Here is a 13,815-nt window from a genome sequence, read left to right on the forward strand (position 1 = left end):
TCTCTCTTAAATAAATAAATTAAAAAAAAAAAAGGAACAAGTTGTGTTCAGATAAAGAATCCTATGTAACCTGCATTCGTGGCTGAGATAGAGAAGCCTACATTATAATAAGCTAACGGGCAGAGCAGGAACAGATTATAATTTAAACTCAGTTACTACAAATAATGTACATTAGTAAAAAGAAAAAAATAATGTACATTAGTAATAGCAAAATACTAGTTTAATCTGCTGCTACTTTCAGAGTTAGATTACATCACATTTAAGGAAACAAACATACAGGATGAAGAAAAAACAAAGTCTGAAAAATAGTTATTCTTCAGCATAGGAAATGCAGTCTTCAAAAATTAAAACTATTTAACAATCTGCCTTCAAATATGTCTTTACCATCTAGAACTAAAATAAAGTTCCCAGTGGCAGAAAGTGTTATTTAAAATCTTACCTAAGAAATTCTTAGCAAAACTGTCCCTATAGTTTACTATATATTCCCTGTAACATTACTGCTGTTTTATACACACACACACATATATATATATAAAATCAATGCTTCACATTACTAGATTTCTTCCTCTCCCAAAACAAAATAACTAAGGTCATTTAAATCTGCCCATTGATTTTGGTGAGGGGAGGAGGGTAGCAATTTAGATAAACTGGCTGCTTGGTTACTTAGAGCTGTGTAGATAGTCTAACTCAATTATTCTGATACTTATCAAATGACCACAGTGTTAGACCTTGCCTACTCACTATATAAAACAATTTGCTGACTGTTCTCAGTAATGACAACCTTACCTAAGTTCAAACAATATTGATATTTTTTAAAGTTTTATTGAAATTTCAGTTAGTTAACATACAGTGTAATATTAGTTTCAGGTACATAACTTCATCATGCAGTATTGATACTTACAGCATGAAAATCCAGACAGGCTGAAAAGATATTGGCTAAGTCAAATACAGACTTTGGTCCAAACAGACTCAAATTACATAGAAAGCTTTCAGTAACACAGGGCAGTGCAGCTATAATTTCCTTAATCTAAACATTTCACATTGAAGATGTTTACTCTTCGGCATCATATAACCAAGTACAAAAATGATAAATTTTTCAGCTATCAAACAAAATGAACAAAAACTAATAATAACAGAACAAAATAACATTAGTCACTTTAGCTGTTAAGAATACAAGCCCCCAAAAGTGGCTAAATAAATCATCTAGGTTACAATATAAAACTGAGTTTTTCTTTGATCAAACAGCACTACTTACTAGTGACTGTGTGATTTAAAAATATGCCTAAATACTGTTAAGAGCATAAAAAGTCATGCTCCAGATCATTCTCATTCCCAAAATATTAATGAGCATGAAAATAAGTGAGAAAGGGCTAAAACTACATTGGGCTTATTGTAAGATTTGAACCTGAAATGTACTGGGGTGATTTTAGGACAGTGAAGAGACATTTATAACATTTTCCAAGTGAAACTCTGGTTTCAATTTTACTGTATCACAAAGATATAATTAACAACTGATAATCTATGAATACAATTTTAAAGATCTACGGAGAGATATGCAACGTAACATACAGTCACTGTTCTTGGACCTGTCCAAGCGTAGTCTTATAGTTTGCTGTTTTCCTATCTATATAAATAAATCTTTTCCTACAGCTAATAAAACAAGAAAAAAGTTTGTAGCAAATAACTTTACATTTCATTAAACACAGCAGCCAGAGTGAATCTGTTAAAACGTAAATCAGAGCACATCACTCAGCCTGCCAAACCCTCCATCCAATCCAGTGGCTTTCACTCTCGATTAAATGCCAAATGAACTACAAGGCCCAATGTGATCTGCACCCCCAGATATAAATACAAATTACCTCTCAGACCCATCTTCTATTGCTTTCTCCCCCTTACGTTCTATTCCAGCTTCCTTGCTTGCTTTTTCTTTACAAGTCAGTCAGATGCTCCAATCACAGGGCCTTTGCAATTACTTTCTCTTTACCTGCAATGTTCTTCCCTAGATCCTTTCAATCTTTAATCCTTCTCAGTAAGGCTTTCCTTGACCATGCATCAAACAATTCATCAACGATAATAATTTATATCCCTCCTTGATTTATTTCTTTCCCTTAACTCTTTTCACTAATATACATATTGTGTGTGTGTATCTTATTATTTATTCCTCATTAAATATAAACTCTAAGAAGATTCTGATTTCTATCTGTTTGTTCAGGACTGTATTCCTGGTACTGTGAACAGGACTAGGACCTAGTAAGAATAGTGTCTAATATATAGCATGTACCCAGTAAGTGTTCAATACCTTAATTAAATTACCTTGTAGAACTATAAATTATAATAAAAATACTATCTTAGAAAAATGAGTTCGCAGGAGCCTGAGAAAGATATATACATCTTAATAATATATAAATGCCCTAATGTTTACAAAGTAATCTCACAAAGTAATTTCATGGGCTCAATAACTAAATTAAGATTTTTGCCACAGCAACCCACTTCAATTTTCCCAAAGTAGGAGGAGATTTGTGGCAGCAGTCACTTAAACTGCACCTTGTGTCATCTGTTGCCTTAGGATGCCTTAAGCATCATGCGGAGATCTCCATAAGGAGCACCAGATGGCAGCATTGAGGCAAATACAAAGTAGATGCTCTGATAAGTAAATAGGCAAGCTGAGTAGCATTTGACTTTGACTTTTGCTTTTGGAAATAGCTCTTAAAAAAAAAAAAAAAGGAAATAGCTCTTAACAAAAATAGCAAAAATTTTGCCCAATGATCTCTGCTACATGAAATTTATACGATGAAAGAAATGAATTTTTAGACACAATCATTTAGAATATCTTAAATATTTCTACATCATCTGAGACATTCCAAAATCTTTTTTAAGGTTTTATTTATTTATTCATGAGAGACACAGAGAGAGAGAGAGAGAGAGGCAGAGCCACAGACAGAGAGAGAAGCAGGCTCCATGCAGGGAGCCCGACATGGGACTCGATCCTGGGTCTCGAGGATCACAACCAGGGCTGAAGGTGGCACTAAACAGCTAAGCCACCGGAGCTGCCCCACCTGAGACATTCCAATCTGAAAATCCAATTTTCATTTTTCCCCAAAGACTTGTCTTTAATTTTTTTGAAACCATTATGCACTTGTCACTGTCTCCATTTTCTAATATTTTCTGAGGAACTCAAATCTATCTTCTGGTCTCTGTTCTTAAACACTGACATAAAGAATAGTCAAGAATCTATTTTGTTCTATGTAATTATTTCTAGTTCTCTCAAGACTAAATGAATAATCAGTTCTAGAATTTATGACCACCAGAATTTTCAAGGGAAAAAACTGCACATGTAAACTTACACTTATGACTTCAGGAACCTCTAAAAGATCATTTCATAAGCTACCGGGCAATAAAGATACATGAGTTCTTAAAAGCTACAAATTTTCTCAAGTTTAATAGCCACTGGCAATTATTGAGATAAATTAACATAGTTAATATTAAGAGTATGAAAGTACGTAATTCATATAAGATTCCCTATAATACCTAAAGATGCTTAACTAAGCAATAATGGTCACATCATTCTTCCTTAAATACAAAATATCAATAAAGAATTATAAAAACATTGTTAAAAACTTATGTTCATCTATAATTACTGCAACTCATTTTTTAAAAAATCTAGCATAACACAAAAGACAAAAATACTATATAATTCCACTTATATGAAGAAGCTAGTTAAACGCATAAGGCTGAATGTAGGATAGAGGTTACCAGAAGCTGGAAGAAAGGGAATGGGGAAGTTACTGCTTAATGAGTAGACTCTGAGATGATGAAAAAGTTCTATAAATGGATAGTGGTGATAGTTTCAAAGTTCTGTGAATATACTCAATGCCACTGAATTATACACTAAAAAAAATGTTTTAAATGGTAAATTGGTACTGTAATAAAAATTGGGACTAAAAAATTAAATGATATAAAAAATTAAGTGGTATGTTTTAGTCTCACATCGCATGATTTAAGTAGTAAGTCAAAACTCACAGTGAGAAGCAACTATTTCTAATCTGTCTTCATCTTAAAAGCCTGTATCTTTTAACTGTTCCTGTGGAATCCCTTATTATGTTAATCTTGACTGCAGTAATTAGATTTAGAAATACAGTTTCAACCCCTCTCAAATGAAAAAAGTTTTAATTACTAATCACAAATTCTGGCTACTGAATTAAAAATGTTAATCATTTTATTCTCACTGTACCCACATCAAAGCTGGTTTCACCTTTTAATCTAAGTACATAAAAATAGTTTACCCTTATACATTAGTGTTTTTCTAGTAAGACATGTCTAAGAATTAAAATCTGTCAAGTACTGCTCAGTTACAAACTAAAATCTCTTTCTGACTGCTATGTATCTGATCCAGCCAGCATACTCTGAATGAAATACCATAAGCTCCTCTCATATCTATCTACCTAACTTATTTCCTTACTTTCCTTCAAGCTACAGCTTTGCCTACCTGTGAATTCTTCTAATGGTTCCAAGGTCTTTATTTATCCTTCCCTTTTCTTCTCACACTGTTACAATCAAGTGTAGTACATTTAACTACAAGTTCATTTTCTTCAATGGCTATTTATTTCATAGAACTTGTAACAAATAATTTTCAGCTGAGATTACGCATAATAAAGCAAAAATAATGGCTCTGTTGTACATAACAAATACCCAAAGGATAAAGAGGAGGTAAGTCTCAGCTTAGAAAGGAGAAAATTCTTAGGCATGGTATAGTGAAAGAAATCAAAATAATGCTCAATGGTTAAGCACAAGGAAAACAAATGCTACCAGGTTTTCAAAATACCATTCAAAGCATAAGAAGCCCGGTAGATATTAACTAGTTTGATAAGAACTGTAATAGAACATAAAAATGTGATACAATAAAAAAGCAGCAGTACTGATATTTTCAAAGCACTTATAAATGTCTGTAAATACAAAACAAAACCCACATACAATAATTTAAAAACAATTAAATACTATTCACATTGTCCACTTACACACCAAAAAATTCAAAAATAAGTCTTTTGAGAGGATTATCTGCACAATTAGTTATTTCTGGTATTATAAGGGAAACAGGCATGGAGAACTCACTTTAGGAAACTAATACTTTGTTAGAAAGTGCTTGTACTTTGTTGAGAAAGCTGAACATTCTAATACAGTGATCTCTTCTTGTCAGGCAAGCCTTCTGGCTCAGTTTTACCCAGTTCTTCATGCTTTCACTATTAATGGCCTGAGATGAACTCCTGCTTCTCCCAAATCCTTTCTGACAGTTTAGAATTTAGTTTTTCTTGATCTTTTCCAAAAGACAGCGCTAGGTAAGCAATCACCCTGGATCTCTTAATTCACCTCTTCAGTGCGCCTTGCACGCAGTATGTACTAAATAAGCATTTATTGAAATTAAAATACAGCAAAATCATGCTTAGCTCCAAAAAAGGTTTACTCAAAGCTTCTTCAAGATTCAATATCTTCATAGGCACTGTCCCTGGGTAGGATTTAATCTCTTTAAATCTGTCAGCACCCCATATACTATCAAGCACTCCATGGTGGCTTATTAAACATTTTTTAGATCATCCTTTCCTCAAAAGTAAACACTTGCAAAATACATATAATAATAAAGCAATATGAATGGCCTGGAAAAAAGTCTATTTTCTGTTATTAATAGTCTACAGTAAGGTAACCTTATATAATTTTTTTAACCTTATATAATTTTAATCAGTTCCAACATAACCCGGTAGCCATTACAAAATTTTAATAGAGGTACTAAATTGAATTTTGATTTTGATGAGTTCATTCAATGACTTGTACAATTAGACACAAGAAGATTACTGGGGAAATAAGTTAATGATATAATTAGATCAGTAATGATCAATTTCAGCTTACACTTTTACCATGTGTATAGACTAATGTAAATTTAAATGAGAAAGCAACCATTTGTCAAGATACTATGACAATTTTCTCTTTCCTAATCAGAGGTGACTTCAAAAATTACAATGTGCATGTTTGCTGAGCTTAAATTCCATGCTAAGAAACAGTAGAGAGTTATCTTTCTTTCCCATATTAATCGGTTCTTCGAAACCACTTTTCTCTTTGTCAGTGATATAACATTCTCTTCATTCACCCAAATAAGATACTGCTAAGTTATTACTGCTTCTCATTTCCTTTGCAGTCCTTTACTTTCTATTTTAGCTTGTTTTATGTACCTATGGCTTTTCCCTAATTCGGAGTCATATCACCATATGCAATCTTCTACATGGACTCCCTGTAGTCTTTAATTTTTTTTTTTTCTGCACATTGCATCCAGATTAATCTCCAAAAAACACTATTTTTAAAATTGAGCTAGTATCCTGGCTCAAAACTTAAACAACATACCCTAAATGCCAACTCCTACAGCCTGGTATTCAATTCCTTCCATCATATATACCAAACTACTTTTCTCCCCTTTCTCTACTCCCAATCCATTCACTTGTGTCCAGAGATCTCACTTTATGCTTTTTCTCCAGATTATTTTACCTGGTCCTTCAAAGTCCACTGTATCCCTGCCACTAGGAATCAGCTCAGCAGAGCTCAGAGAGACAGACCGAGTTCTGCTATTTATGGCATCAGTTTGCCCAAGTTAGCCTCTTCCTGTAAAATGGTACCATTTACATATCTACCTTTCAAGTTATCATAAAGATTAAACAGGATAAAGTTATGGGAGTGTAACTCAAACATAAGAGGCATCTGATAAATACTGATTTCTTACATCCCCTTTCAAAAGTGTATCTATCCTTCAAAGCTTATCTTTGTTAAGGAATCACTGCCACCTTTTAAGTCAGGACAAGATTTTGTTTTATTTTAACATCTCAAAAAAGGCAAGGTGATGAAAATTTTGTGTGGACTAATTTATTTTCTATACATGGTAGTTGTCTACATGACTGCATTAAGACATATTAATCACACTGTACATTACCTACTTATAAAAAAGTCTTTAGTACTACTTGAGTTCAGGAGTATTAGCACAGGAATATTTTTTTATGCTAAAAATGTATAAAAGTGATGGTTTAGAAGAAGCAAGATGTTCAACAAGACCTTCTTGTTCACTGCATTTTTAAGAAACCGCAACTGCAGGCATTTATTTTGGCCAAACTAAGGTCTAAAACAAGTAACTGCTTGAACAAATTGGCAAATAGCATTATTCTTTTCAAGACCTACCAAAAACAGTAACTGATACATATCTGATAGTATGTGCAGTGTTTTGCTACTATCAGAATCATGGTGTTTGGAATTAGAAGAGATCTTCAAAAAAGATTATACATTTGACCCTTGAATGCAGGGATTAGGGGCTCTGGCCCTCCAACCCCACCTCTTGCCACAGTCAAAAATTTGTGTGTAACTTTTGATTCCCCAAAACCTTAATTACTAAGAGCTTACTGTTGACTGGACTCCTCACCAATAACATGAACAATTAACACATACTTTGTATATTTATACTTCTTCCAATAAAATAAGCTAAAGAAAAGAAAATCTTATTAAGAAAATGGTAAGGGGGGACACCTGGCTGACTCAGTCAGTAGAGCATGTGACTCTTGATCTCAGGGTTTAAGTTTGAGCCCCATGTTGGATATAGATATTACCTAAAAATAAAATCTTAAAAAGAAAAAGAAAATCAGAAGAGGAAATATGCTTATACCACCATACTGAAATAAACAAAAAGAAAATTCACATATAAGTGGACCTGCACAGTTCAAAACCTGTGTTGTTCAAGGGTCAACTGTATAATCATTCTACCAAAGATAAAAATCATTATCAAAAGCTGTAATGAGGGATCCCTGGGTGGTTCAGCGGTTTAGCACCTGCCTTCAGCCCAGGGCGTGATCCTGGAGTCCCAGAATCAAGTCCCACGTCAGGCTCCCGGCATGGAGCCTGCTTCTCCCTCTGCCTGTGTCTCTGCCCCTCTCTCTCTCTCTCTCTCTCTCATGAATAAATAAATAAATAAATAATCTTAAAAAAAAAAAAAAAAGCTGTAATGACTAGTAAAAGTGATTGAAATTATTCCAGGTCAGGTATTCTAAGCCTAATGTACTAAATAGTTTCAACTTAGTCACTCAAGTAAATAACCTACAGGTCAATTCATTTTTTGGAGGGGAGGGGAGGGGAGAGGAGAGGAGAGACAAGACGGAACAGACTGACTGACTTTACAGATGGAAAATGCTGAGTTTCCATTACTGGTAAATAGTGGTACTATTTATTAACAATATGGTGTGGCAAGATTTAAACTTCTATCTATATAATTGACCAGATGTTCTCCTGCCTTCTTCAAAGAGCAGCATTATTCACAGCAGTAAGTTTGGTTCTAAGCAGAACAGAAGGAACCTACCCAAGGAACCAAGGCAAAAGATGGCGGCATCAGGAACCTAGTCAGAAGCACCATAAAAATGCATGTCCCTGGGCATTTGTAGGGACCTGAGAAAGAATGAAGTTTTCCCACAAGGAATAGGAGCTTGTCAAAAGACAAGCCTCAGTTGTCATCTTCATCTAGGCTGCAGTGGGAAATGCCAATCTACCTAATAAAGCATCCTGGAGTTAGTTCTAGAATTTCCAGAAGTGAAGAATCTTTGCCAGCTTTTTGTCATTTTCAGCTGCAATAGAAAAGCTTTACTGCTGGGCAGCCCGGGTGGCTGAGCAGTTTAGCACCGGCTTCAGCCCAGGGCATGATCCTGGAGACTCGGGATCAAGTCCCACGTCGGGCTCCCTGCATGGAGCCTGCTTTTCCCTCTGCCTGTGTCTCTGCCTCTCTCTGTGTCTCTCATGAATGAATGAAAGAAAGAAAAGAAAGAAAAGAAAAGAAAAGAAAAGAAAAGAAAAGAAAAGAAAAGAAAAGAAAAGAAAAGAAAAGAAAAGAAAAGAAAAGAAAAGAAAAGCTTTACTGTTTATCCTAATTATAAAATCATGATATTCTCACTTTAAAAATTAGGTAACTAAGGATGTCTGGGTGGCTCAGCAGGTTGAGTTCTGACTCTTGTTCTCAGCTCAGATCCAGATTTCAGGATCATGAGTTTAAGCCATACATTGGGCTCTATGCTGGGTGTGGAGGCCACTTAAAAAAAATAAATAAAGGGAAAAAAGACAGTAAACTTATCTCCTAAGCTTTCTCTTCCTCCCCTATAATACTCCTAACATTAGTGAGCTTTTGAAGCAGTTATACATGCTTTACAAATATTAACACTTTTAGACCTAACAACTGCCCTATGGGGTATGTACTATTATCACCATTTTCCAGATGAGAAAACAGATCCCCAGAAAGACTAATTTACCCAAAAAGTGGCAGACCCCACATACCAACCCTAGGCTGTCTGACTCCAGACCCTGTATTCTTCAACCTGGCACTGTGCTCTCTTTTTATATAGGTTGTTCTCAGCTTTTCTTATATACATTTTTTTTTCAAAAAAACAAAACACATAAATAGGTCCACATTAAGTTACTGTATAATCTGGTTTTTTGTTAAATTTATTTCCACATCAATAAATTCAAATCAGCATCATCTTTCTAATGGCTATATAACATTTCACTATATGTTGTAAGATAACTTAACCAATCCCATATTGATAAGCATTTAATACTTCTAATTTTTTTATCATACATCCTGAACATACATCTTTCCTCACTTTTTGGATTATTTCCCTAGGATATATTTCTTGAACTGGAATTGCTGGGTTAAAAGATTCGCACATCTCAAAGATGTTTAATACATATTGCCAAACTTGATTTCAGAGAGTCTGTACTCCCAATAGTATCTGTGCCAGCTATGAAGCTGCTGTCTCTCAATTTCAAGCTCGCCCTTACTCTGCTTTGTGTTTCTAGGCTCAGAATGCATATGTCATTTCTTCTGTCAGCCACCTTTCCATTAGGCTCCACCAATAGGGAACACTAGGAGGAAACAAGAAGGTAAAAATGACAAAAGAATGGAATTGCTCCCTCCAGACCCTTTTGCTCTTCTTGCCAGAGTCACCTAGTAAGGGTCCTTTCTCCCAGCAAAAGCGATTGTTGACAGTCTTCAGCTTCCTACAGAAGACTGATTTCTCTCAGAACCAGCCTCAACATGCTCCCTCAGGAGTACCAGCAGCAGCAGCAGAGCAACATATCCTTTTGGAGGCCTGCATCTCAAACTTTGTGGGGCCCCTCTACAAGGTTTAAAAGCAGCCAAGCAGTGATACCCCCTCAAAGGTGTGAATCCAAGTTCCATGGGGCCCCTCCTCTAAGCCTCTAGGTTCTTTTATTTAGTGTATATTTTTTATTGGAATTCAATTTGCCAACATATAGTATAACACCCAGTACTCATCCCATCAATACCCCCCCCTCAGTGCCCGTCACCCAGTCACCCCATCCCCCTGCCCACCTCCCCTTCCACTACCCCTTTGTTCACTTCCCAGAGTTAGGAGTCTCTCACGTTTTGTCACTCTCTCTGATTATTCCCACTCATTTTCTCTCCTTTCCCCTATAATCCCTTTCACTATTTTTTATATTCCCCGTATTAGTGAAACCATATAATGATTGTCCTTCTCCGATTGACTTACTTCACTCAGCATAATATACTCCAGATCCATCCACATCAAAGTAAATGGTGGGCATTCATCGTTTCTAATGGCTAAGTAATATTCCATCGCATATATAGACCACATCTTCTTTATCCATTCATCTTTCCATGGACACCGAGGCTCTTTCCACAGTTTGGCTATTGTGGACATTGCTGCTAGAAACATTGGGGTGCAGGTGTCCAGCTTTTCACTACATCTGTATCTCTGGGGTAAATCCCCAGCAGTGCAATTGCTGGGTCGTAGGGTAGCTCTATTTCTAATTCTTTTGAGGAACCTCCACACGGTTTTCCAGAGTGGCTGTACCAGTTCACATTCCCACCAGCAATGCAAGAGGAAGGTTCCCCTTTCTCCACATCCTCTCCAACATTTGTTGTTTCCTGTCTTGTTAATTTTCTCCATTCTCACTGGTGTGAGGTGGTATCTCATTGTGGTTTGGATTTGTATTTCCCTGATGGCAAGTGATGCAGAGCATTTTCTCATGCACTTGTTGGCCATGTGTATGCCTTCTTTGGTGAAATTTCTGTTCATGCCTTTTGCTCATTTCATGACTAGGCTGTTTCTTTCTTGGGTGTTGAGTTTAATAAGCTGTTTATAGATCTTGGATACTAGCCCTTTATCTGATAGGTCATTTGCAAATATCTTCTCCCATTCTGTAGGTTGTCTTTTAGTTTTGTTGACAGTTTATTTTGCTGTGCAGAAGCTTCTTATCCTGATTAAGTCCCAAGTTCATTTTTGCCCTTGTTTCCCTTGCCTTCATGGATGTATCTTGCAAGAAGTTGCTGTGGCCAAATTCAAAAAGGGTGTTGCCTGTGTTCTCCTCTAGGATTTTGATGAATTCTTGTCTCACATTTTATCCATTTTGAGTTTGAGGAAGACACAAAGAGATGGAAAAATATTCCGTGTTCATGGATTGGAAGAATTAATATTGTGAAAATGTCTACGCTACCTGGGGCAATTTACACGTTCAGTGCAATCCCTATCAAAATATCATGGACTTTCTTCAGAGAGCTGGAACAAATCATCTTAAGATTTGTGTGGAATCAGAAAAGACCCCAAATAGCCAGGAGAATACTGAAAAAAGAAAACCGGAGCTGGGGGCATCACAATGCCGGGTTTCAAGTTGTACTAAAAAGCTGTGATCATCAAGACAGTGTGGTACTGGCACAAAAACAGACACACAGATCAATGGAACAGAATAGAGAACCCAGAAATGGGCCCTCAACTCTATGGTCAACTAATATTCTACAAAGCAGGAAAGACTATCCACTGGAAAAAGGACAGTCTCTTCAATAAATGGTGTTGGGAAAACTGGACAGCTACGTGCAGAAGAATGAAACTAGACCATCCTCTTACACCATGCACAAAGCCTCTAGATTCTAATAACCCCAATCTCTTTCTTTTTTCCTCCAGCTCTAGAGGTAGTAGCTGCTTAATGAAGTTATTACCTCTGTCACTTCAATGTTCCCATTTAGCTTATCACTTCTCCCAACATCTGCTTTATCAATTCATTGGGCTACACTCTCTCAGTTTCTGTTTACCTTACTGTAACATGACTGATATGGTATCTGATAGCTCAGTAACTCTATCTTCAGTGTTATGAACTGAACTGTATCCTCCCCTGCCCCCAAATTCATATGTTGAAGCCCTAATCTTTAATTCTAATCCTATATTCAAAGATAGGGGGTTTTTTTTGTTTTTTCTTTTTAGATTTTATTTATTTGACAGAGAGAGACAGAGAAAGAGCACTCACATATAAGCAGGGAGAGAGGGAGAGAGAGAAGCAGACTCCCCACTGAGCAGAGAGCCTGATGTGGAGCTCAATCCCAGGACCCTGAGATCATGAACCGAGCTGAAAGCAATACGCTTTCACTGACTGAGCCACCCAGGCACCCCAGAGATAATGCTGTTAAGGAATAAATGAGTTAAGTGAGGTCACAAGAGTGGGGGGCCTAATCCTACAGGCCTGTTATATTACAAGAGGAAGAAGAGACATTGGGGGGGGGGGGGGGGGAGGGACTGCATGCCCAGAGAAAAGGTCATATGAAACACAGCAAGAAGGTGGCCATCTGCAAGACAAGGATGCTAGCACTCTGATCTTGGACTTCTAGCCTCCAGAACTATGAGAAAAAAAATTCTTGTTTTTTAAGCCATCTAGTCTATGGTATTCTGTTTTGGAAGCCCTAGATGACTAAGTCACCTAATGAAATCACCTCACTCTAGTCTCATTTTTAATATTATTTCCATGTACTATTACCCATACTATCTCAGATATAAGGACATGAGTTAGATGCTAGAGAAACAAGATGTAACAAGACTGGTTTCCTGCTGTTGGGTCTTATAGCCTAATTGTAAAAATAAAATATATGCATTAAAAATACATTACAGGGACGCCTGGGTGGCTCAATGGTTAAGCATCTGCCTTTGGCACAGGGCGTGATCCTGGAGTCCCACATCAGGCTCCCTGTGGGAAGCCTGCTTCTCCCTCTGCCTGTGTCTTTGCCTGTCTCTCTCTGTCTCTCTGTCTCTGTCTCTAATGAATAAATAAGATCTTTAAAAAAAAAAAGTAAAATACATTACAATACAGAGTAGCACATAAGGAACAAATGCAATAAGAATAGTGTAGTTAAAGGCACCCAAATGAACCTATTCAGATTTATGCTTCACTAAACTACAAGGCATCTAAAGGATTCAGAAAAAAAGAAGTAGGACCTTATCTTATTTTTTTAAGGGCTATATAAAGCTTTAATTAATAACTAAAACTTTTTCTTTAGACATGGATTTAAGCAGTCTCACCAAATCATAGAACAGAATAAAAAGTAAGTTTTTCCTCTTAAATAATTAATAGTCTAGATACTCAACTTTATCAGCAGTCTTGAAAATAAGAATCCCAAATTTAAAGATCGCATATTATCCTCTTTAACTCAACATACAGTAAATAAACAAAATCACTTCTGTTCTAGAAATGTCTATTTGCAATCCTGATCAACAGTTAAAAATCAGTACTTCTCTAAGCTGTCTTCAAAGTCCTTTGAGAAAAACGTCTCTCTTCCTGAAGAACAGAAAGATTTTTTTAAAAGCAATGTAATAATTTCAGGTTGTTACCAGTACCTTTTCTACACTAGCCTAATAACTGCCCAGAAACACATGTGCACACATGTATATACACATATCCTATGTCAATATTACATCAAATTAAAATTTCTCTTTCAGACTTAAATATATT

The 13,815-nt window shown here is 36.1% G+C and overlaps 1 protein-coding gene across 7 annotated transcripts in view; it reads right to left on the minus strand.

Annotated features, from left to right (window-relative positions):
* Positions 1-13,815, minus strand: part of KAT6A (lysine acetyltransferase 6A) — a 113,423-nt gene that overhangs the window by 60,848 nt on the left and 38,760 nt on the right. For 2 of the 7 annotated variants that reach the window (XM_077849347.1, XM_077849346.1), the window contains exon 1: positions 8,375-8,546. The exons of the other annotated variants lie outside the window; for them this stretch is intronic. In XM_077849347.1, coding sequence (XP_077705473.1) covers positions 8,375-8,428 — 54 coding nt within the window. In that variant the 5' untranslated portion in view covers positions 8,429-8,546. Of the gene's footprint in view, positions 1-8,374; positions 8,547-13,815 lie in introns of those variants that run through there. 7 annotated transcript variants of the gene reach the window in all.

The sequence above is a fragment of the Canis aureus genome, chromosome 15 (genome assembly GCF_053574225.1).
Source record: "Canis aureus isolate CA01 chromosome 15, VMU_Caureus_v.1.0, whole genome shotgun sequence".
Taxonomy (NCBI): Eukaryota; Metazoa; Chordata; class Mammalia; order Carnivora; family Canidae; genus Canis; species Canis aureus.